Here is a 26,277-nt window from a genome sequence, read left to right on the forward strand (position 1 = left end):
AACCCCCCTTCCTCTAAGTCACCTTTTTTTAAACCTATATATTTTTAGTTTGTATTTTTTATTATGGTAAAATATATGTAACATAAAATTTGCCATTTTAACAATGTTTAAATGTACAGTTCAAAGCCTACAATGTAGTTTTTAAATAGAAGTATAGTTGATTTTCCATGTTGTGTTAGTTTCAGGTGTACAGCAAAGTGATCCAGCTTTTGTTTTCAGATTATATTTCATTATAGGTTATTACAAGATATTAAATATAACTCCCTGTGCTATACAGTAAATCCTTGTTGTTTATCTATTTTATGTCTAGTAGTTTGTATCTCTAATTCATTCTTTTTTTTTTTTTTGCGGTACATGGGCCTCTCACTGTTGTGGTTTTTTTTTTTTTTTTGCGGTACGCGGGCCTCTCACTGTTGTGGCCTCTCCCGTTGCGGAGCACAGGCTCTGGACGCACAGGCTCAGCGGCCATGGCTCACGGGCCCAGCCGTTCCACGGCATGTGGGATCTTCCCAGACCAGGGCACGAACCCGTGTCCCCTGCATCGGCAGGCGGACTCTCAACCTCTGCGCCACCAGGGAAGCCCCTCTAATTCATTCTTTATATCACCAGTTCCTAACCCAACAAAGACAGAGGTGCCATGCTTGAAACAGAGGCTGATGACCTGACAGGGCGTGGGGAAGGGAAGGATTGGGAGTTTGGGACTAGCAGAGGCAACTAGTATATATAGAATGGATAAACAACAAGGTCCTACTGTGTAGCTCAGGGAACTATATTCGACATCCTGTGATAAACCATAGTGGAAAAGAATATGAAAAAGAATGTATATATATGTATAACTGAATCATTTGCTATATAGTAGAAATTAACACAACATTGTAAATCACCTATTCTTCAATAAAATAAATTTTTAAAAAATAAAAGGAAACTTTATAACAACACCGTAAATAGAAAAACAGTATCACTTTCTGTAAATAGAAAGTAACTTATATAAACATCATATATACATTATTTATTATATACCCATATTTACATACATACATTAATATACACAATATATACATCTTAAATATACATATATAAACTATACATACCACACACACAGACATACACACACATTGAAAAAAAACAACATTATTACATTAACTCTAGCAAGATACTTGCCTGCTAAAGCCTGCGGCCTACTTTCTCTGTGTTAGCAGCTTGTAGAGCTCATGCCCCACTGAGGGGTGAGGGCCTGGGGTATTTAGACACCAAGTCCTACCAGGCCCTGATTGTGGGCCGCTGCTGCTTCTCGGTGGTATTTATTCCCTGGCACATCTGGCTTTCCTCAGTTATGAAAAAAGCCCCCAGGCAAAGAGATTTCAGAGTCTGGCCACTGGACAGTGGGAGTGCACAGAAGTGGTGAGGCCTGGGCGGGCGGTGGGGGGAGGGCCTCCACACCACCTGTAACAGCTCCATCTCTCCCTCAGTAAAGTGAGAAGGTTGCCTTCCATGATGGCTGAGCTCTCTGCCGACATTCAAGGCCTGCCATTGTCACGATGTGGTTCTCATCCATAACGCATTGACAATGCTTTGCTTTCATTCCTGATTCCTTTTCTCCAATAAAATGCCTGTTCCTGGTGCAGTGATATTTATACAACTAGATAATAGTTTTGCTGAAAAAAATCAGCATAATTCTCCAGGTAATCTACTGAAAAACTGTCATCACTGTACTTTGGAGTCCAAAAAAGTCATGGATCATTAATTCAGCTTTAATAAATGAATGATTTGTCTTTGAATATCTGCCCCATTCAGCCATGAAATCCTAGACAAGTTCCAGAAAGCTGTGACCCAGAACACCTTGATACCACTCAGAAGACTATTTTTAAGAATGCCCTATGTGCAGCAGTCTTAACAGGGTTTTTTTTTCCTTCTCAAATGTTCTCTAGCTCGTGTAGATGACATTTATGCAACTCAGAGAAAGGCGTCTCAACAGGATTAATCAGCAGCCAGTCCTTTGATGCAGCTTCTGTGATCTGGTTAAAAATAGGAAAAGAGGATGTTTTGCCTAAGTCATCACCATTGCGCAGTACGGGAGAACTGACCACATTTTTGGTTTCCACATCCTGTTGCTTTATCTAAAAATAGATGAAAAGTCTGTCCCTGACTTTCTGGACAAGACCTTAGCTTCTGTGACCTAGGCTCTCTAGTCCTTCTAGTCCTTCTACTCCCTGGGTTTTTTGCCGGGTTCTTTTCACCCGTGCCATTAACAGTCCCAACTCTGGCCTCGGCCTCGGGCTCAGGGCCTCTGCCTTTCCTCCCCTCCCAGGGCTGGCAGACTCCAGGGCTGGCAGGGGCCAGGTAGAGAATATAAGTTAGCAAAGCCGGCCAGGTAGATGGGCACACCAGCCTGTGCCTGCCTCATCTAAACAGAGGGCAGGGGCTTCCCTGGTGGCGCAGTGGTTGAGAGTCCGCCCGCCAATGCAGGGGACACGGGTTCATGCCCCAGTCCGGGAAGATCCCACATGCCGCAGAGCAACTGGGCCCGTGAGCCATGGCCGCTGGGCCTGTGCGTCCGGAGCCTGTGCTCCGCAAAGGGAGAGGCCACAACAGTGAGAGGCCCGCGTACTGCAAAAAAAAAAAAAAAAAATTTAAACAGAGGGCAGCTCTTCCTCCTTTCTCATAGATCCACTGGCTTTTCCCAGAGAAGCTAGACAGCCAGAGTTTTAGAGGAGCTCGCTTACTCTTTTTTTTTTTTTTTAAGGCCTTTTATTATTTTTTAATTAATTAATTTATTTTAATTTTTTATTAATTTTTATTGGAGTATAGTTGCTTTACAATGTTGTGTTAGTTTCTGCTGCACAGCAAAGTGAATCAGCTATATGTATACATATACCCCCTCTTTTTTGGATTTCCTTCCCATTTAGGTCACCACAGAGCACTGAGTAGAGTTCCCTGTGCTATACAGTAGGTTCTCATTAGTTATCTATTTTATACATAGTATTGTATATATATCAATCCCAATCTCCCAGTTCATCCCACCCTCCCTTCCCCCCTTGGTATCCATATGTTTGTTCTCTCCATCTGTGTCTCTATTTCTGCTTTGCCACTAAGTTCATCTGTACCATTTTCTAGATTCCACATATATTGCTTACTTTTTAAATGTTATAATCAATTTAAAAAATTGTTTTTGGCTGCACCATGTAGCTTGTGGGATCTTAGTTCCCAGGCCACAGCAGCACCAAATCCTAACCACTGGACCGCCAGGGAATTCCCAATAATCAGTTCAAACATTAATTAAAAAACACAGAGTCGAGGTCAGTCCAAGAGCTGGTGGTTTGCGGCCTCTGCTCATACATTCTTTTTCGGGAACCATGTTTGTTACCAGCTATAAAGCAGGGTTCTACAGAATCTACATGCTTCAGCCTAAAGCTTTCCGCTTTCTTCCAGTCTTCTAATTTGGAAAGAATACAGGACGATGATAGGAGTCCTGGATTCTGACTTGGGCTCTGTCTGTCGCTGGCCGTAGGATTTTGGTTGAGTAGTTTCCCCTCTGTGGGTCTCAGGGTGACCCTTGGAGTCAATGACTTTGAGAGCCCTACAAGCTCTATTAGCTCACGAGGCTGCTAGATGCCCATCCTCATCACCCCTCTTTCTTGCCCTTCTTAGTCTCAAAGATCAGTTCCCCATCACCATCAGTGACCCAAATATTTTCCAGATTTTCTCAGCTTAGGAGTCAGTTTTATTTGTAACTCTGTTTCTATCCAACACCCAACCAATTCCCTTGCTGCACATCTCTTGAATCTCCTTTTTTTCCCCAGTGTTAACTGCCACTATCACTTCCTTACCAAACCATTGCATTGGCTCCCATCCCTACTCCAGCTTCTCCATCAAGCCTCAGCTCTAGAACTCTTTCTCCCAAAACAACAAACAAACAAAAAATAATCTAAAAAGCAATTTGTGCGGAGCTTTTCCTTGGATGAGAATTTACAACGGTCATGAGTCATCCCCATTACTTATCACATCCAACCCCCAAGTTGCCTGCTGCCCTTGCAGATTAAGGAGTCAACTCAAGCAGTCATGTTTAATTCACTAGCTGGGCATGGAGGGAGGGTGCAAAGCTGTGCATCATGGTCAGGGGTGTGTCTCTCAAGCAGCCTCTTATCAGTATGTTAGGCATTCATACTCCAGGAGGAGCTGTAAATATTTAGGCAGTAGCTCAAATATGATAGTCTAATATATTACGGCTAACAATGATACCAATGTCAGGGGAGGAAAAAAATGTCTCTGTTCTTTTCTCATATCCAAGAAACAAACTGGGCAAATTCCCATTTATCCTTGGGGGATTTGAACGTTGGAGGCAGGACAAAATTCCCAACTTTCAAACTTCTTACCTTTATTTATTTTTCCAGTGGTGAATGTATGGGTTTCCTAGGGCTGCTGTAACAAATGACCACAAATTGGAGGCCTTGAAACAACAGAAATGTATGCTCTCATAGTTCTGGAGCCTGGAAGCTGAATTCAAGGTGTTGGCAGGGCCATGTTTCCTCCAAAGTTTCTAGGAGAGAATCTTCCCTTGTCTCTTCTGCCTTCTGGTGGTAACTGGCAATTCTTCACATCCTTTGGCTTATGGCAACACAAGTCCAGTTTCTGCCTCTGTCTTCACATGACCTTCATCCTTCTGTGTCCAATATTCTCTCTTCTTTTAAAAACAGCAGTCGTTGTATTCGGGCCAAACCTAATCCAGTATAACCTCATCTTAATTTGACTACATTTGCAAAGGCTGTGTCTCCAAATAAGGTCACGTTCACGGATAATGGGGATTAGGACCTGAAGGTATTTTTGTGGGGGACACAATTCAACCCAGTACAGTAAACAACCAGCAAAGACTTTCCCCTACAAGAATCACCCCTTGTACGGTATGTCTGGTATGCATAACCAACTCTCTAGAAAATATCTTCTACTGGGTTATAGCATAGCTGCACGGTTAGGATGAACTTTACACATCCTCTGATGAATTCTAACTCTAAATGCAGGTGTGAAAAGGGCAGGAGAAATCAGAATTGATTTTTTCCTTTTTTTTTTAATTGAAGTATAGTAGATTTACAATGTTGTGTTAGTTTCTGGTATACAGCAAGTGATTCAGTTATATATATATTCTTTTTCAGATTCTTTTCTCATATTGGTTATTACAAAATATTGAGTGTAGTTCCTTGTGCTATAGAGTAGATCCTTCAGAACTGAATTTTTTTTTCCTCTGCACAGTCAGAGGAAAGTTGTTCTATGGAACTTGGAAGTATATCTTAGCCACAATAAATAAATGTTCTGCTACATAGAGGCTCACTGAGCATTGCGGAAAAGATCTAAATGAAGGATCCCAGCAATACACTGAGCTGAGCCATGAGGGACCTTATAAGTGAGAGACACCAAATGTAGGAATCCATTTGGTGCTTTATGGGAAGGTAAGGAATGGTGAAAGGCCCCAAGTGAGGAATAGGATGAGCTGCTGGACCAAGGACAAGCCTATCCACACTGGCTACAAGTGGCAGGTGTGTGGCAGACAGTTCTTCCAGCAGATGTGAAAATCCGCCTTGAAAATAAAAGATGAGGTGATCCTGAATCGGCATTAGTGGGTCCCATCTGAGTGTTTCTTAAAATAGTTGACAGCTGAGAAATAGACTAAGGTCAAGACACAAGACACACTCTGTAAGTTGACCAAGATGGATTCTAAGAACAGATTAGCTAGATCTTTCTTCATTAACGTCATGAAAAACATGTCAGGAGCCTTAAAACACAAATGGACTGGTCTAATAAAAATGACACAATAAAATGAAATTAAATGTGCACTGTGACTCTTGTGCCTACATTTTCTTGGGATAGCGTTCAGATCTTCTTCGGTACCAAGGGAGAGATTGCTGGTGGTCTGACCATGGCAGTGACCAGCAGCGGGTAGAGTCCGCAGATGTAGGTGAAAGTTTGAGAGCCATACATTACTTCAGGAGCCAGATGCTTCTTCTGGTGACTCTTTCCAGGGCTTTAAAATATGCATGGAGAAAAAAGTTTTGAAAAGAGTCAGGAAAATGGCTGACAAGGGAACTTGTTTCTTGGCAAGGAAGTTGTGGAGAAAATTTATATTTCTAGTTGGAAAAAAAATTATGCCATAATGTGTTTAAATCCAATTTTTAAAGTTAATTTTCTGAGAAGACAATGTTCCCTTAATGTAAGACATTTTCTATCAGACAGGATATAAACACGGCTGGGAACTGACAGGGTTAGAAATCTGAATAAGATACGGCAATGCCTCGTAATGAGAGGCAGGGTGAGTGTAGCAAAATGAAGAAGCAAGTTGCCATGGAAACAAGCCGCTAAGTGGAACGTGGCCATATCGAGCACACCTACCATGTAAAGAGAAGGGAAGGAGACACACTGGGTGGCCAAGAGTTCTCAGAAGGGACCGTGAGGGTGGTTCCACATGAACTATTTGGCACTAGAAAGAAAGCCAAAAGCTGTCAAAAGCCACCAGAGGGAGGAATAAAATTCAAAGCTTATTGGGTATTTTGAACTTGGCCTTATTCTTTTGTCATTCATTTGCTGGTTCATTCCAATGAACATTGATCAAGTGCTTTCTGAACACCAGGCACTGTGCTAGGTAGTGAGGCTACAGAGAGCAATGGGACATAGTTCCAGGTCACCAGGAGCCTGCTGTCCCTGACTGCTCTCTGGATGAGCAAGACCTAAAAACACTGTCCTCAAGTCCCGCTCTTGGGAATCAAGCTTCTCTCTGCCCTGTAGCTCTGGTCCTAATCTAGGGTGTCTGCCAAGTCTCCTTCCTGACCAGGTAGCATCCTTGCCACCCTGCCTAGGATTCCAGCTCCTTCTGAACTGACCTTCTTGGCTTCCAACCCATCCCCACGGCAGGTCCTTATACCTCCTGGCAGCCTTCTCTGCCCAGATATCCGTGTGCTTGTCTGAGCTCCTCCCACTGCCTTCTGCTGAGCTTTCTCAGAATTCGCCTGGAGTGTCCAACTCCTCTCACCATCCTGGTCCTCCCAGCTCAGTGCATCTTCTCCATGGGTTCTTGAATGCAGTCCTAGCCTTCACTTGGCATGCCTGTTCTTGGCTCTAGCTTTTACATGTGACACTCAACAGGGATGGTACAGTGACTCACAGTAAATGCTCACATTATAAGCTCTTCCCCAACCCCATTCCTCTATATAGCAGTGAACAAGACCTCCAGCTTCCTCCAGTGGGACCCAGCAACACCTCCTCCTTCTCTGTGGCCCCTGTTAAACTTCTTGTTCAGTTCTCAGTTATTTAATCCTTTTCTTGTCACCCTCCCCTTAAAAGTGTCCTTCTGTAATTACAGTGGTCTCACCAGGCTATTTTAAAATCTCCCATGGCCTTTAGAATCTCTCTCATTCTGAATCTTCTTTTTACTACAAACCAGCTTTCCAGAGTAACTGAATTTTTGAGCCTGGCATTGATATTATCATCATATTATTATACTCATAACACTCATAATGTTTTATTGTCTACAAACTTCATTCAGTTCAAAGCAGTAAAGTAAGCAGGGCAGGTATTATCATTTCCATTTCATGGATCGAGAAATAGAGGTTCAGGGCTTCCCTGGTGGTGCAGTGGTTGGGAGTCCACCTGCTGATGCAGGGGACGTGGGTTCGTGCCCCAGTCCAGGAAGATCCCACATGCCGCGGAGTGGCTGGGCCCATGAGCCATGGCTGCTGAGCCTGCATGTCCGGAGCTTGTGCTCCACAACGGGAGAGGCCACAACAGTGAGAGGCCCACGTACCGCAAAAAAAAAAAAAAAAGAAATAGAGGTTCGGAGAGGTTAAGTGACATGTTGAGAAGTGATGAAAACCACTTTCTCATTCCAAATCCCAGGCTCCTGGCCCATGTCATGTGTCCTCTGGTGCATGAAGCATAACTTTTGGGGCTCTGGGTCTTTGCCCACACCCCTCCCATCTTATTCTAAGAATCTTTCCTTCTTCGTGTTATACCATTGTCCTCCAAAGAATTTCAGTAAAGAGAAATACCAACTCATGCCTTCAATTTCCCCTTTCATTAGCTCCATGGCATAAAGGTAGATTCTAGGATCCTACAACTAAGATTCAGAAACCTTCATTTTTTCCTTCTTTGCCTACAGGAAGGAGAAGCAGGGGGGGAGGGGGAGGAGGAGAAAGAAAAAACAATGCAAAAACCACAACAAGAAAATCCTTTTTTCAGGAACTCCCTTGAAATCCTACCACTGCTGGCATAGTTCCACTCCTAGGAATCTTAGTAATTTTTTGACTCCTCTCCCTGTAACATTTTTATTATAAGCTCCCTGAGGGCTGTGTCTACATCTTCTTAACATAAACCTCTCTGCCTCTCAGCAGACCTAGAGCCAGTAAATATTGATTGGAGGGGGCGTGCCGTGTTCTTTTAGAAAAGAGAAAGCAAGCCATCTTGTTACTAGAATTCCCCAGACAAGAGAAGTCTTTAGAGCGAGTTGCATATAAGGTGTAAAGCAACTCAGAGTATTGCAAACCACTTACGAAAAGAATGCAGGCCTTGGGAGGAGGGGGAGTGGAGAATAAATAATTCCCAAATGTCTGCCTGCAGAGGGGTGAGCAGGCTCCTGGTGTGTGGATGGGAGGAGATGCCGTCGGAATGGGTGGGGCTAGCGCTCACTCAGCCCCGCAGCCCCGTGACAGCCGCACCTGCGCAGGATGAGGGTCGGTGACATGCCCGTTGGAGTCTCGCTGGGTGATGAACAGGACAGGCACAAACACAGGGTGCGGGGGAGGTTCCGACGCTGGTCTGGGAACCGAATAATGATGCCGAAAGCTTGGCCTCTGTGCACCGGTGCCTAAGCGCGTCCTGGAGACAGAGTTTTGGGTGAAGTAGAAAAGAATAGCTTTACTGCTTTGCCAGGCAAAGGGGGACATCGTAGGCTCGGGCCTCAAAAACCATGTGTCCCAAACTGGGAGGATTTGATGAGGAGTTTTATAGCAATGATTCAGGGGCAGAGCTACTGATAAGGATCAGGGTGTGTGCAGGGCCTGCACTCCTTTAATCTGGCCTCAGGTGGTCTCCTCCCTTGTCTCTGCATCCCCTCCCTTCCCTGATTAGCAACTGTTCAAACCTGCCCTTTGGAAGGTCATGGAGGCTGAAGTCTATTCCCTGCAAACAAGAAACAGGGGACACTAAAAGGCTTCCGTGTCCAGGAGCCCCACTGGGTCCTGCTCGTTTCAATAAGGGCCTAAGAAATGTTATATTAATGATCTATTGAGCACATTTATAGAAATCATTAAAGAAAATGCCAAAGGTTCTGTGTTCTTGTGGAGACTACATCCTACTCTAAGGCAAAAAGCAATGCTTGAAAAAGCCCTGTTAATACTTCCTCACCCCAACAGCTGGTTATGGAAAACTCCGTTGGCCCATAGAGCCACAATCGCCAGTCCCCATTGAACCTCCATTGGCTGATGGCCCTGGCTGAGCCAACCTCTGCTTTTGCTGCCCTGTTCCTTTTCCTAGAATATACTTCCTTCTCTCCTCTGCCAGGTGTGACTGTCTTCATCAATAGGATTTTAAATCCTTTTCTTTCAGCGAGCCTTTCCAAATTCAGACGCTTTCCTTTCAATCCCCTCAGCCACAGTACATTAATTTCAATTCACCATGCCCATCGTGAAGGTCTGCCCTGTGTAAATCATTGTGCTGGTGTTGTTTGGGGCACAAGCTGTTAAGAAACTGTCCCTGCCCTCAAGGAACTTACAATCATAATGCAGTTGCAAATATTTTGTATAACAAATATAACATAGTTATTTTATCGTGTTAGATTATTGTATAGGCCGAGTTAAAATGTGGGCAAATATATTTCACAACTGGCCATTTAGGTTTTTACAAACTCCCCTGACACGCTATGGATAGCTCCTGAGATAAATGCCGTCCTGACCCCTGAACACAAATAATGGTTTGCTGTAGTGCTGATTTTCATTTGTGAATTATTTCTCTCTTCTTCCTCCATCACCATAATCTTCTTTGTCTTCTCTTCCCAAGATGAATTCGTTGAGCACTTCTTTGTGTTACTCACTGTAGTATTGAAGGACAGTGGCAGCCAAAACTGAGGGGTTTGGTTTGTGTTCTATAAACAGTAGGTGTTTAATAAATGATAGCTCCACTGCCTTTATTTCCTTTTAACGTGTCCGCAGATATTCTCCAAAAAGAAGGAAAGGGGGGCTTCCCTGGTGGCGCACTGGTTGAGAATCTGCCTGCTAATGCAGGGGACACGGGTTCGAGCCCTGGTCTGGGAGGATCCCACATGCCACTGAGCAACTAAGCCCGTGTGCCACAACTACTGAGCCTGCGTGTCTGGAGCCTGTGCTCCACAACAAGAGAGGCCGCGATAGTGAGAGTCCCAAGCACCGCGATGAAGAGTGGCCCCCGCTTGCCACAACTAGAGAAAGCCCTCGCACAGAAACGAAGAGCCAACACAGCCATAAATAAATAAAATAAATAAATAAATAAATAAATAAATAAATAAATAAATAAATAAAGCAAACTGTCAACAAGTAAAAAAAAAAAAAAAGGAGAGGGAGAGAGTAGGTTTGACACAAAGAAATCTAATGAATCTACTGGTGCCTTCAGGGGGTTCGATAGTAGGTAAGTGAGAAAGAAGGCAAAAAAAGAGTAAATGCAGGGCTTCCCTGGTGGTGCAGTGGTTGAGAGTCTGCCTGCCAAGGCAGGGGACACAGGTTCGTGCCCCGATCCAGGAAGATCCCACATGCCACAAAAAAAAAGCAAGTGTAGGGGAGGGCCACGAGAAAAGGATGAATCTGACCTTCCATATCATCTCAGTTAATCTTTTTGCCTCTTCCCTGCCAAGGAAGTATTATTTTTTTTTTTTTTTTTTTTTTTTTTTTTTTTGCTGTACGCGGGCCTCTCACTGCTGTGGCCTCTCCCGTTGCGGAGCACAGGCTCCGGACACACAGGCTCCGCGGCCATGGCTCGCGGGCCCAGCCGCTCCGCGGCATGTGGGATCTTCCGGGATCGGGGCACGAACCCGTGTCCCCTGCATCGGCAGGCGGACTCTCAACCACCGCGCCACCAGGGAAGCCCCAAGGAAGTATTATTAATTGTTCCAACCTTACCAATGGGGAAACAGGCTCAGGAAGGTCAAGCATCTAGATCACCTGGTTCAAATCCAGCTTTGTGACTTTAAAGGCAGCGACAGGCCGACACTCTTTCCCCCACAAGATGCTGTCTCCTCTCCAGTGGGCAGGCAGAGGGGAGAGAAAACACTGAGAGAAGAGGGTCCCAGGTGTAGCTGGCAGATGCTGACATTGGGACCTGCTGGATCTACAGGCATCACTTGAGAGCCAGGCTCTGCTCATCCCCCATATTTCTGCTCGTGCCCCTGCTGACTGCTCACATGTGCCAGGACCCAGGGCCACCATGCCCACTGAGCCCTCCCCAGGCCTGTGCTAGTCCCTCACCCTGTGCCTGCTCTCACTCCGCCCTTCCGGTCTTGGCTTCCATGCTCCTCCAGTTGCCAAAGGAGCTGGCATTACCAAGCCTGGTGAGCTTTCCCACAGAAGGAGAACAGGCAAGACTTCGGCAGTCTCTGGGCAGCACACTGTTTATTATTTCATCATGACACTATTAGCAGTAATCCTAGCTAGCCTGTGCTGACCACACAGTATGGGCTTTGTAACCCTCACAGCACCCTTGTGCATTAGGAAGATACTATTATTCTCATCTTATAAATGAAGACACTGATGCTTAGTAAGATCAATTAAACTGCATGATAAAAAGGAGCTCAACTTCATTAGCGCTCAAGAAAATGCAAATTAAAACTCCGATAACTTTGACAAGAATCAAATTAGCAAAGTCAGTAAGTTGGACAATATCTAATGTTGGTGAGAATCTGGAGCAACAGAAACTCTTACACTCTGTTATGGAGGGTGTATGTTTCCACTTTGGAGAAGAATTTGCCAGTATCTAAGGGGAGAATGCACCCACCTTCGGACCCATCAGTTCCACCCTCCTTCACTCAAGACGTACATGTTAGGGAAGCACTCAGTGAGCACAAGGAAATAGGTGCAAAAACACTTAAGGCAGTGTTGTTTATGATAATGGAAACAACCTAAATGTCTATCAACAGGAACATGGGTAAATAGATTATGGTGTGGTCATACGAGGAAATACTGTATAGCAATAAAATGGATAACTAGAGCTAGACCTAGCAAAACAATAACTCCCAAACATGTTGACTGCATAAAAGCAGAAACCAGAGAATACATACCAACAAACAAAGAAAAAACCAACACATACTATATAATGCTTTTATGAGATTTAAGCACTACGAAACAATGCTTAGAGATATGTACACATATAGCAAATATATAAAAGATGTATTGTACATGGGAATAAAACACCAGATTCCAGACACTGGTTACCTTGTGGGAGGAAGGGGAAATGAATAGAGAAGCACACAGGGCTCTTCAGCTGTACTGGTAAAGTTTTCTTTCTTAAACGGGATAATAGGTATATAAGTGTGATTATGTTAATTTTTTTGCTTTTGGTATGTTTTGATAAATTCATAATGTATTTTAATTTTAAGAATTGTTTTTTAATTTTAAGAATTGTTTAATGTATTTTAATTTTAAGAATTGTTAAATAGGAAATAGAAGTTTAGATCCCACACTTTTTTTCCCAGTACATCATACTGCCCATCAGAGGAAGGAGTGAATATTTACAAAAAAAAAAAAAAAAAAAGCTACTAATTCCATCTAGTCTTTGGACAGACCTTGAGAATGCAATTGTTTAGGGACAAAGGGACCCTTACTTTGTATACCAGAGGCAATCCTGAAAAACAAGCTATTAAATGTTAATAGCTCGAATCATGTTTTTCCATTGCCTTACATCACTTATTTAGAACTATGTTTCTACAAACATTTCCATGACAAAGCCTAAGGAAAGCAACAAAGGGATCCCCACATTCATTTCAAATGATTTTGTTCATGTAGAATCCTGAGGCTATTTCATTCTCCCAAAGAGGTCCATCAAATACTAGATAATGAATCAGTATTCTTCATTTAAAGCCCCTTTACACTAAAATACTCCACAAAATTTATCCTTATTTTGTTGAAAGTTCTCACTTAGTTCATCAGTATCAATTCAGGAACTTAGCAGGAACTCCTTCATGTCCTCTGATAATTATCCATTGAATGCCCATCAGTTGGTGCTCTGGTAGATGCTGAGGAAGTAACAGTGGACCAGACAGCCCTGCCCTGAACGAGCTTTCAGTTTCCTGGGGGAGGCCAACAAGTAAAGCAGGTAGATATAGTACAGTGGGGTGTGGTGCTGTGACAGGGTACGTGGTGGCCTTGATATGGAGGAACAGAAAGTGGGACTTAACCCTATGGTGTTGGGTCTGGGGAAGCCTCTGAGAGAGGGTGATATTTAAGCTGAATTCCAAATGATGAGTGAAAATTGGCTTCTAGTTAAAAAAGTAATTTCATTCTTTCTTTTCAGAGGATTCAGTCATCTTATTGTTGAATTTTTTCAGAGGGTTCAGTCTTCTTATCGTTGAATTTTTTCATCAACCAAAGTGGAGGAGAAAAGTCGTATTTTGGGCCTCCCTGGTGGCGCAAGTGGTTGAGAGTCCGCCTGCCGATGCAGGGGATACAGGTTCGTGCCCCGGTCTGGGAGGATCCCATATGCCGCGGAGCGGCTGGGCCCGTGAGCCATGGCCGCTGAGCCTAAAAAGTCGTATTTTAAGGTATCTCTTACCTGAGAAAAGAGACCTGTGATTCTTCCGAGATGTATTTCATCATCCTTTTTACTGTGTGTTCAAAACGAATCACAACTGAGTAAACTAGATTCCTACGATCCTTTGTCAAAAGTGTGACTACACCCCAGATCTAAGTGAGTAAGTCAGGGCAGATGTGTCTGCAGTGAGAATATAATTGCCCTGATTTTACTGCATGTTTTTAAAATCCCTCTTGGCCTAGTTACCCAAGAGAAGGAATATATAAACTCAGCTTCTCTGCACACACAGGAGGATCAGAGCACAGACCAGGAAGCATAGGGGCCGGAAGGTATCACTGCAGCATCTTTCAGCCACGTTGACTCCATTTAATTCCCTCAAATCCTGCATTCATCAGTGTAATTGGATAATTTGCCTTGGAGTTATTCTAAGGTTGAGTATCCAGTTTGATTACATGGGGTTTGCTGAGGGACCGGATTTCCAGGAGTTCGGAAGCAGATGTCTCTCAGGAAATTCTGAATCAAAACCAACCTCCCAGACTCCCAATCCCACTAGTTAAAAGAAGACACACATAACTCAGATAACAGGATATAAAATGAAGATCTAAATGTTTATTAATTACAATAAAGATCTAAATGTTTACAAATTACAATAGAATGTAAAATCACAGAGTTAACTATTTTTAACCAAATGTAGCCATTAAAAAACTTTAAACAAGAAAGTGATTTTTAAAAATTCAAAGTAAGAAATCTGGTGCAAGCAAAGATGACATTTTAAAGTATCATCAGTGAATTTTCACACAGACTTTCGATTACAATAATATTCATTTATATCTTCAATCTTACACAGCAACAAAGTCACAGTAAGAAAGACGGCAATTGCTCTGAAAGGAAATCAAAGAAGCCTAGAGCGATTATTTTTTCAAAAGGATCTCGGGGAGTTGAAATAAGGCCTGCTTCTCCACGGGCTGACAACGTTTAACTGGGATGGGAACAGCAGCATCCTTTTCTCTGATTTTACCTTTGAACAGAATAAAAGGAACCCAGTGTAACATTCTCCCTCACAAAGAGATGCAGAACCCAAGCCTGACCCCCAAGAAATCCTATAATCAAAGTAAACATTAATCCCACTCCTACAAATGCTGGTAATAGCATGTTACAGCATTCAATAAAATTTCTTCCTCTTGCTAATCTTCCTCTGGATTTTTAACACAACCTTCCTGGACTGGAAAAAGAGTTCCAATAGTCAGGAAATGACAACAAAGCTGGAACTGCTGGCTGTACAGCATTACTAAAAACTTAACAGCATTCAATAATGAAAGAGAACACAGCTGGGAGTACACAGGGCCCCATTATACAAGTCTTAGGGTTTATGTGAGGAAGCATAGGTTATCATAATGTAAAAACCTGCAATGCCTAACTGGGTTTGTATAAAACGAGTCCTTTGACAGACAGTGTCCCTAATTAACACAAACATCTCTCCCTGTCCATCTTGTCAACCTCCTCTGTAATCTTTTGCTGATTGCTACATGCTGAAACATCTGAATATGTATCACACATTAAAAAGAAAAAACAAAGCCATAGAGGCTAGTGAAATTGCAAAACTGGCAAAACATGTAGATTTCATGAAGTCAGTGGGAATGATGTTAGAGAAATGTTTAAATCACAGGAAAGCCATGGTGAAATAGGTACCTGGCAGAGCAGGACCAGAAGACAACTGGAGGGGAAAAAAAAAAAAAAAAAAAAAAAACCCAGAAAAAGAAAAAGAAAATTGACAAGGATGATGATAACACGTGCTTCAAAAAGAAAGATTTGAATGTCAAAAGACTAAGAGAAAACTGATGAAGCACTCAAATGTTTTTTAAATGACCGTATCTATATTATTCTAAAACTGTGTGAAATAAGCTATCAAATAATTTTCCTGAAAAATTATACCCAAAGCAACGATTCATTTTTCATTCCATTCTAAGTTCTAGAATATGGTTGCCTTTACAATACATAGATTCATTTCTTCCAGATAAAGCCCTAATCGGTTTATACATTTTGACTATAAACTTGCACTCTCACTTTTTTTTTTTTTTTTTTTTTTTTCTTTTTGCTGTATGCGGGCCTCTCACTGTTGTGGCCTCTCCCGTTGCGGAGCACAGGCTCCGGATGCGCAGGCCCAGCGGCCATGGCTCACGGGCCCAGCCGCTCCGCGGCATATGGGATCCTCCCAGACCGGGGCACGAACCCGTATCCCCTGCATCGGCAGGCGGACTCTTAACCACTGCGCCACCAGGGAGGCCCTGCACTCTCACTTTTAAGTAGTGTCAACGTTCCTCAATAACAGCCTCCCTCTGTGTTACCAGCCTCTTGCTCATACTTGATTCTCTAGGCCTCTGCGCGATGTTTCCTAACAGTCTCGTCTCAGAGAATAAACCTCCAGCTAGCCCAAGGCCTTCTTCAACCTGGAGGGCTCTTCCAAGTGTTCCCCGTCAAGAGGTCTTTTATCAGCCGGCCCTTTGGCTGAACTGTCTTTGAGTCTTAGGTCACTTTGAAGTCTTTGACCTTGACCGTGGACTCTTTAAGCACTTAGGAAGAAAGAGATATGCTAATTTCCTATGCCTTCAGGGAGGAGAACTTTCTCTGCCCACTATCCCTTGTTGACAGCACCTGGTTCAGGAGTGGGCCTGCTTCCTGGTCCCATGTGTGGAGTCTTCTTCTGTCCCTCTGGATTTCAGTGTGATGACTTCTCCCTTATAGGGTTCACGCTCCACGGGGGTAGGTGTGCAAGTCTGAAACAGAACATTTCATTTTTCTCTTGCGGCTTACTGGCTTCTTGAATTCAAAGCTAAGTTCTGCTCCCTAAGTGAACTGTGAGACCAAACATGAGTCTCGTGGATTTATCACGTGCCTCCCACGCCCTGCCCTTTCACAGAAATTCCCGGCGGCCTCGGGTACCGGCACTGCCCCACTCTTTCACTGGGGTTGACCTGCATCAGACAAAGGCCCAGGGAACACTTCCTAACAATCATTCCTTCCACCGCAACTTTCCCTGGGGCCTCTGCCATATCCTCACACATTCTGTTCTATAACCACCTTACAGGCTTTTCCAACATTCTACCTTTTTTTCTTGTAGTTTCAATTCTGGGTGTCTATATTCCCAGAGTGCTTTGTTGTATGTCTCCTAACACTTTCAGCTTTTTGTTTCAGATTCTAGCAATCTGTGTGTGTGTTTCCTCATTTTCCTGATAGTCCCCGCTTGTAACAAGCCTTCCATAGAAATCTCCCATGTGGGACTATACCTCTTTGGTGGCCAACTGTGTAGCAGAACCCTGGATTCAGCTAGAGTTAATTCAGTGCTTGAGCAGACTTTTGAAATCAGGACTTTCTAAACAAAGGGATTCAGAAGAACTAAATCCTACTGTTTGTCAGTGTGGACACAAATTCACTGGCAAGTCAAGTAACTGTAAACCACAGTGATTAAGGGCATGGGCTCTGGAACCAGCTTGCCTGGGCATGTTACTTAAAACTGTGCTTCAGCTGTAAACTGGGGATCGTAATAGTTCCTAATTTATAGGGGGTGTGTGAGGATTAAATATATGTAAAGCATTTAGAATAATGCCTTGCATATAAAGGCTCTTAAAAAGTAAATGTGTGTGTGTGTGTACGTTTGTGTACATCTGTCTTATTTTGACCACCAAAACTAATATATTGTAGCGATCAACTGTGTGGGCTTTGGAGAAAGGTAGGTCTAAGTTTGAATTCTAGCTTTGCCATTTACTGGCTGTAGGAGACTGGCGAGTTAATAAGCTCCTCTGAGCCTACTCACTCGTGTATGAAATGCAAGGAATAAAACCTCACAGGCACATGAGATTTCCCAGATACAAAGCATTTCCTTCATTCATTCAGTAGATATTTACTGAGCATACACGAGCCCCAGATATTTTGCCAGGCACAGAGGATAAAGCAGAGAACAGGACAGAGACCACGTCCCTACAGTGGGATTTGAAGCACACGCATCACTTACTGACTAGGAAGACCCCTGCCCTCTGTGCACAAGTCCAAGCCTCTGTCCACTTCCTGTGTCTGGTTGGATGCTTTGCTGGACTTGCATGTTGGATCGCTATCGACTCAGTCCTTCCCTTCACCCTGGATCCTGCCATCACCTTGAACATCGACACGGGGTAATGAAGCACCAGCTTCCCGTGGCTGCCACCCAGCCCCTGGACACTGTAGTTACCTGGAGCCAATCCACACCTGAAACTTTCAATTAATTTAATACCCCACTCTCTGACCACATCCCCCATTTCAGGTCTTTAGTCTCCATGTTTTTTCTTCTCCTGGTTTATTTTTCAAGCCCAACTATATGTATGTACTTAAGCCTAAGGTGACCATATAATTTATCATCCAAACTGGGACACTTCTGAGAGCGTAAAGGGAAGGATGTTGGTGGGAAGGAGATCCCCGGTTGAGCTCCTCTCCTCTCTGTATCAGTTATCCTGGCCAGAGCTCAGTTTCCCTCATCCTCTTTTGTTCTGCTTCACCAATGATCTGCTCCCCAGGTTGCACTTGCCCTTTGCACTTGTCTAAGAATCCCTTTCCGGCTGCTCAGTCACTGTACTAGCAATGCCACAAGGCCCCTCTTAGCCTGGCTGGTCACTCTGGTCACACTGACCGTCAAATGTCTCTGACCTGACTGGCCAGGTCTCACATGCACACAGCCTTCCTCTTCATCTGCTGCTGAGGCTCGGGACGGGCAGGGACCAATTTCTCGCCAGGATGGCTGTGGGCTGTCAACCACTCCTGCCCACACGGCAACCTCAGACACAGACTGGCCCTCTCTGGGGAGGCTTCTGCTGCTCCACACTTCACAGTCTTCCCCTTTATAGACAAGTTGACAGGAATCAGACAATCTAAGTTCTGGTCTCAAGCCTTGCAGTACTTTCAACCTTTGAATCTTTTCTTATCCTTAGATGTGGTTACATAAGCTCTTTAATGCTAGACCCAGGTCTTGTCCATCTTTGTACTGTCTATTGCCCGTGGCATTGTACTCTATATACATTTTAGAACCTCAATAGATGTTGACTGTGACGAAATGGAAAGGTGACGGCACTCGTTCTGCAGGACGTTAAGCCTTCCCTGCATTATTCCAGACTTCGGCTGCCCATGTTTTCTAAGCAGACTTACCCTGCAGCTCTCAGGAAAAGTAGTCACGTGGCTTCTCTCTAGTGGCAAATGGCAAATCTCCATCTCAGGTGTGATGTGCCCAGCCCTGACATGGGCATCAGCATCTGGTGCAACCAGTGCATAATGCTCAGAGGTTATCCTAGTGGTTGGGTCCAAAGTGGGCTTCTTTCCCAGGTATCCAGGATGAGTACAGTGATGACAGGGACACCATCATGAGTCTCCCAACTAAATGCATACCCATTTCTTTCTTATTTATTTATTTATTTATTTTTGGCTACGTTGGGTCTTCGTTGCTGTGCACAGACTTTCTCTAGTTGCGGCGAGAAGGGGTTACTCTTCGTTGCAGTGCGCAGGCTTCTCATTGCGGTGGCTTCTCTTGTTGAGGAGCACGGGCTCTAGGCGCAGGGGCTTCAGTAGTTGTGGCTCACAGGCTCAGTAGTTGTGGCTCGTGGACTCTAGAGCGCAGCCTCAGCAGTTGTGGCGCACGGGCTTAGTTGCTCCGCGGCATGTGGGATCTTCCCGGACCAGGGCTCGAACCCGTGTCCCCTGCATTGGCAGGTGGATTCCTAACCACTGTGCCACCAGGGAAGTCCCTGCATACCTACTTCTTAGAGGACATTAATGTAGCATAAAGCTCACAGAAAGACCAGGATGAGGTATCAGAGGGTTCTGGGTTGAACTAAGTAAGCAGGTCTCTTCTCTTCTTCGTGTTCTCCTAGTTTTCTTCTGATCTCACTGGTCAGCTTTTCTCAGGCTCCTTTGCTGGCTCCTCCCCTCCACCTCTCCTCAGCCTCTGAAGGTTGGCAGCCCCAGAGCTCTTTCTCAAGTCCCCTTTCTTCTCTGTCTACAGTCTCTCCGGTGGCCTCAGACTTGTGTTTTTAAATAAATGTAGATGCCAGGATTCCTAAATTTTATGTCCAGCCCCAATGCCTCCCAATTTCCGGACTCCTTTATCCAAGTGGCTAACTGACCTCTTCACAGGGAGGTGTAATTAGCATCTCAAACAGAACTAGAACTTAAGCACCACAAACTAGAGTTGAAAGAGAAGTAGGATTAAAGCTCTTTGAGCCCAGGGACTACTGTCTTAGTTACACCTGTACCCCCAGCACCTGGAATATGGAATTGTATCTGGTGTTTAACAAACATTTGTTAAATGAAAGATTTCTTGACTGTAGGACTTTTTAGAACTTTTTAGATTATATTGGGCAGTAGAATCACCTGAGGGTAGCATTATCTAAAATCTCTTGAAAGCTTTCTTAAGGAGCACCTAAAAGGGACTAGGATCCTGAGTGCACACCTTCGGAAGACTGATCTGGGTGGTGACATTTTTTCCCCCAGTACAGGCTGGCCAAAATTAGATGATCACACCCCGCCAGCAGTTCTTCCCATCTTGATGGGTTCACAATCAAATAGAAAGGTTTGAGGGTAAAACACTGTGAGAGGCTATCCTAAGTAATACAGGAAACATGGATGGGACCTCACCCAGCAGGGTGCTGGTGGTTTACTTAGGTAGATGGGAGTTCAATTTGAGTTCATAGTATTTAATGATGATTGTCACTGTGATGAGTTTGTAGACAAAAATGAGAATTATATCGCAATATGAAGTGCTCTGAATAAATATTAATTGCAATCCCTATACCCGCATGATTGCAGAAATGTTTTTGGTTAGCTGATCAGGGAAAAGAAGAAGCTTAAAATTGATAGAAAATTTACCTGTATTGTCTGCAGAGAGTAAAACGCTAGGATGCTAGATTTTTCTGAGATTTTTAAGACCATAGACAAGAATCCTGAACCCCAAGAAGTCACTAATACAATGTTGATCATGGAGGCTAAGATACTAAAACAGTGATAAAGACAACAGAACTTCCAAATACCAAACAGCAGACACTGACGTAACACCAAACAGTCCAAATGAGCAGCGACTCCCTGAGAATGAAATCCATGCCTGGCTGGTGAATTTACAGGTAGGTATTCAGTACCTGGTGAACTTCAAGGTTCTTAGAGGTCCTCACAGGACTGAGCTCTCCAGGGGACTATGAATCACTAGATTCAACAGAGGTGATCTATGACAATGAAAATTTGCATTTTGATAATATTTTACAATCCACCAAATGTTTCCATTTAATCCTCAAAATACCCTGTGAGCTATTTCTCAAGAACAATGTGAGCACATAATTGGTCATCAATAAGTATTTACTGGATGAACATTGAATGGTTAGGTAAAACATGGAAAGAGAGTACTTACAAAGTCCCTGTATACAGTGATGTACTGGTAAATGTTGACAACCCACCTTCCCCTTTTCTCACCACTCCCAAAGCCCTGATTTATAGCACTTGCCTATTTCTGTTGTGTAAATGCTCTCACCATGGCTGATTTCAAGCTACTGACATCACTGAATGAGGAGTCGGGAAGGGATACATACAAGTGTCTCTCATAAGCCAAAATGAGCTGGCTCCAACATATGTATCACCTTTTGCAATTACTAGCAATCAATCCGAGGATATTAGAATTACATGGCAGCTGATGATATGAAATTATTTTCTCTGAGCTACCACATTGAGAAAGACATTGATAAACTGTTACTTCGGAAATGGAGAACACCCATTTCAAGGACTAGATCAGCCATCCATTTAATTTTATCTTATCTAAAAGGCAAATTATGCTTATGGTTGCAAAGGCACAAGCCAGTTTAAAAGCTTTGGCGCAGTATTCTGAAACCATGCATTACTCCATGACGTTACCCCTGCTTCTCTAGAAAATGCAATGTGACCCTAATTTTCCAAAATAGATTGGGTTGCTTATTACTGAAAAAAGAGAAAAAGGGATGACTTGAAGAATATCTATGCTTCCAAATTTTGGTAAAAATTATAATACTCTAAACACACAAAAATTCTAGGAATAATAAACCATTTGAGTTTAAAAAGGTTTTGTGTTTTTTTTTTTGGTAAAGAATGAATAGTATGTAAGTTGATTTTCTTCTTTCAAAATGTACTTGAACACCCAAGTTGCTGTTACAGTGGTCCTCCATGTGCACAGTTGGTTGAATACACGGATAGAGAGGGCCAACAGTATAAGGGACTTGAGCAGCTGTGGATTTTGGTATCTGCAGATACTGAGCACCAAACCCTATGGATACCGAGGGACCATGTACTTTTTTTCCTTCCTCTTTTATTTTTCTTTCCTGAATTCCCCAACACTCTTCCTTAAGTGACTTTTTATACTGAACTGAAATATGTATTTTATTAGGTAACATATATCAAATAAATTTTGATGTTTCATCTTCTGATTTAAATTTTTCCCCTTAAGGATCCCCTGTTTAAATGTTAAAATAAAGTAACAATTCCCTGAAGCTGTCAAATTGCATTAAAATGTCATTTCTCTCCTTTGAAATTCCTCACAATATCCTTTAACAGTGATAGTTGCACAGCATGATGCCAAGTTTCACTAAGTAATAAAATCGTGGATAAGAATCAAGTTCACAGACAACCCCACTGTTTGGGACGAGGCAAGAGGCAATCTTCTGTGTAAATTTATTTCAAGTCCTTTCTATGACCTATGAAACTACAGTCTTTGCTCCTTCCATTTGCAATTTGCTTATTTATCAAACGCCTACTACATAGGAAGTACTGGGAATAAAAAAGTAAGTTCCTCAAAGAACTAACATTCTAGCCAGGAGACCAGCTGAGTTCTGGGACTGACAGACACTGGCGTGTCTCTACAATCTGTGCTTTGGAGTCCAGAGTGGTAAGTGATTAATTTTCTTGGGAAGGATAACAGGAGAGCAGGAGAAATGGTATGGGTCTTTCCTGCTTGCCTTCAAACTCTTATCCTCACTTACAAAGAAATCTGAATATTTCAAATGAAAACCAAAGAGCTCTAATTACCTCATGTGAATTTAAAATCTAGGATTCCTAACAACTTTTTGTTAACTTTAGCGTAATATTTTTCTCCTATAAAATTATCTTCGCCTGATGGAGAGAAAAGCGGTCTGAAACATCTCCACACAGTCCCCAAACCTCATTTTATTCATTTCATTGGATACTTTTTCCACATCGACACTTTTTAAAATAATGCATTCCCCATGATTTGAGTTTCACAACCATTTTCTTCTCTTTTCTTGCTCTACAGAGGTCTCATGTACAGCGGGAATCAGAACGGCCTTATCACACACCCTGGCTCTTACATTTACTTACTGCTCAGCCCAGGGAAAGTTACTTAATCTTGCTGAGAGTCAGTCTTCTGTTCTGTAAAATGGGGATGATAATATCTCCCACATGGCTTGTTGTGCAGGTTAGGTAAAATAATAAATATAAATTACACCAAATACATTGCCTGGCAGATAGTAAGTGCTCAGAACAATATCTTATAATACAACTATTACTTATTGCTATTGTAAAAACAATAATGCACTAGAATACCTAAAAAGTTGGTATCAGAAGAAAATACTGAGAAACTAAAATAACTCACAAAATTGATAGTGAACTCCTAAAAAATGATGTTGGCATTAATTTTGCCAATAAAATACCCAACAATGATTTGAAAAGGAGAACTGATGAAGCCAGTCATTCAGTGATCTCGGCATATTTTCCCTACAAGAGGAAGACTTGGGCAAAGTCAGGCCTTTAAATACAGTCTGTCAGGGGTTCCTGACAGTTAGTCTAGTGTCCCTGCTGGTGGCCAACTGGTACTGACAGCCAGGAGCAGGCTCGTCCTGGATCCACTTCAAGCGTCACATGATTCATCACCCAGTTCTGTCGGTACAGTCTCTTCTAAGTCAACGCTTATCTGCTCACCCCTTGGATCACTACTACAAGTGGCATGAATGAACTGGCTGCCATCAAGGCCTCTCGTTTAGGTTTTTTCCCCAAACCTAGCTCAGAATAATTTATCTCCCATTAACTCATTTAACTCAATCTTTATGGTTTATGTTACATGGTTTATTGCTTAAGTATATAGCTTTTGTAGTCAGATAACCGGAGTTTATGTTTTGGTCCTGCCATATACTAGCTGTGTGACATGACCAAGTTTCTTAATTTCCTGAAGCTTCAGTTTCCTAATATTTAAAGTGGGGAAAATAATACTCCCTCGCTCACAGGGTTGTTACAGTGACAGAGCCCCTAGCATTGTGCCTTGCCTTCAGTAAATGCTCAGTAAATGTTAGTATTGCTGTTATTTACCATGTGATGTTTAGAAATGCATGGAAACCTTATAGTCTCTACCTACCTGTAACCTGTCAGTGTCAATATTTACAAATTAACTCCCAGCAAAATAAACTGCAACCTTAAATATTTTGACTGAAATACAGTATATAAAGAATTGTAGCATCCTGAGAATTTAAAGCATTCTAGAGCACTTGTTTACTTAATCAAAGCTTTAGGAAGTGGTTAAAAAAAAAAAAGGATGAATCTTATCTAACAAACTCTGAGAATCCACAAGCAAAAAATTTTCACAAGACATTAGAGGAGAAATCAAAGAGACTATAAGACCCCAACGAAATGAATCGGAAAACAGCCAGAGAACTTTGGAAAAAGAGAAGTATATTTTAAAATGGAAAGAAAACACAGAAGCCTTAGAACTAACCCAAGGGTTACAAATTCTAATGGCTACACGGCCAAGCTGGGAACATTAATGAGTGAAGCTTGTAGGTGAAAATCAGAAAGGCTGCCTCTGTGTGGCTTGGCCATCCAGCTCCGGCCTCCTCTTACCATGTGGGATTGAGGGCACACAGTGCCCCGCCTCACTCCAAACCCAGCAATTTAGATGGTTTTAGTCTGAAAATTCTGATATATTACTGTATGTAGTTAAGTGAATTTTTAAAACTGTTTAAAACACTGCATGAGCTAAACAAGCAAACACTGGAAAATCCAAGACACACTAAAAGAACAAACACCTTTGTTTTTGCTGTACGCGGGCCTCTCACTGTTGTGGCCTCTCCCGTTGCGGAGCACAGGCTCCAGACGCACAGGCTCAGCGGCCATGGCTCATGGGCCCAGCCGCTCTGCGGCATGTGGGATCCTCCCAGACCGGGACACGAACCCGTGTCTCCTGCATCGGCAGGCGGACTCTCAACCACTACGCCACCAGGGAAGCCCAACACCTCTTTTTTAACAACTGGATTATAACAAAGACTTGGAGACCTTTATTATAAATTTGGTCATCAAAGGGGGAAAGCAAAGAGACTCAACTGATGTTTATTGACCTCCTACGAGTGCCTTAAGTTTTAAAATCTCATTTGACTCTTGCAATCTGTTGGGGAGAAAACACTGTTGTCATTTTCCAGATGAGGAAACAGACCAAGGATGATAGAGAAACTTGCTCTTGGCCACACAGCTAGGAAAAGGGAAGCCAAGATACAATTCATATTTACCTTGACCTCAAACTCTGCCATTGCTCTGGTGGTCATTAGAATACACCTTGCAGACCTTCAACTACAAGGAGCTTGATGTTTCAAGGGACAGTAGTTGAGTTTGAACTCCATCCTTTTGTTCGTCGGAGGACATGCCTCCCACTGCTGTTCTCAGCCAATGACAGCACGCCACGTGGCTAGGTGCAGGAGATGGCTCAAGGGCTGCTTGTAGGCCTTGCTCAACCTTTCTTGGTCTGTATAGTAGTCTAGGATGTTTCCACCACTTGTTTTTCTCCCTCTCTCCTTCACTGGGGCCAGACTTGAATTGCAGGCTGAGGGCTCTCCCAGCCTTTCCCGGGCTCCCACCCACTTTCTCTCCCAGGTGTTTAAAAAAGTTACACCTTTATCCATCTAGGTGGCTGCTTCTCAGAGGACCCTGACTAACAGCAATTGTCAAAAGGCCCACAGGGGCCCTACACTTGTCTGGGAAAACCTGACTTGGTCCATTAGGAAACCCGATAGACACCAATCTTCAAAAGAAACTGCATCCATCCAATAATGACTTTTTTCTTTGAAAGCTGTATTTGTTCATAACCTCTTCTAGCACCACGTGAATATGTTAACCAATTGTATGTGACAACGCCATCACCAGCATCCAGGAGCAAATAACAATCCAGCCCGTGTTAACAGCCCACTTAGCCCCAACTCACCTGGTCCTGCTGCTTGATCCGTTTGTAAATATATTCAGCAAATGGTTTACGAGGAATAAACTTCCCGTCTCCTGCTGTGACATTGAAAACTCCAGCTTCATACACCACTTTGCCTCTTGAAATAGTCACCAGGGGCACCCCATGGCACACCATGCCCTCGAAGATGTTGAAGTTAACAGCCTGATGATGAGTTTTTGCCGAAATGGTCCTGATGTAAAAACAAAGATGTTCCTGATCATTACCAGCTCATTTGACAAATATGAAATATTAAAAGAATGACTTAGAAGAAAATTTAGCAACTC

The 26,277-nt window shown here is 43.1% G+C and overlaps 1 protein-coding gene across 3 annotated transcripts in view; it reads right to left on the reverse strand.

Moving 5' to 3' along the window:
• The window catches only part of DPYS (dihydropyrimidinase), a 146,779-nt gene that overhangs the window by 50,678 nt on the left and 69,824 nt on the right, over positions 1 to 26,277 (reverse strand). The window contains exons 8-10 of one of the 3 annotated variants that reach the window (XM_060115493.1): positions 25,976 to 26,183; positions 16,402 to 16,523; positions 14,680 to 14,767 (exon numbers count right to left, since the gene is read on the reverse strand). In XM_060115493.1, the coding sequence (XP_059971476.1) occupies positions 16,407 to 16,523; positions 25,976 to 26,183 (325 nt within the window). In that variant the 3' untranslated portion in view covers positions 14,680 to 14,767; positions 16,402 to 16,406. Of the gene's footprint in view, positions 1 to 14,540; positions 14,768 to 16,401; positions 16,524 to 25,975; positions 26,184 to 26,277 lie in introns of those variants that run through there. The other 2 variants (XM_060115494.1, XR_009534064.1) reach the window with 2 other exon arrangements.

This window comes from Mesoplodon densirostris, chromosome 13 (assembly GCF_025265405.1).
Source record: "Mesoplodon densirostris isolate mMesDen1 chromosome 13, mMesDen1 primary haplotype, whole genome shotgun sequence".
Lineage (NCBI taxonomy): Eukaryota > Metazoa > Chordata > Mammalia > Artiodactyla > Ziphiidae > Mesoplodon > Mesoplodon densirostris.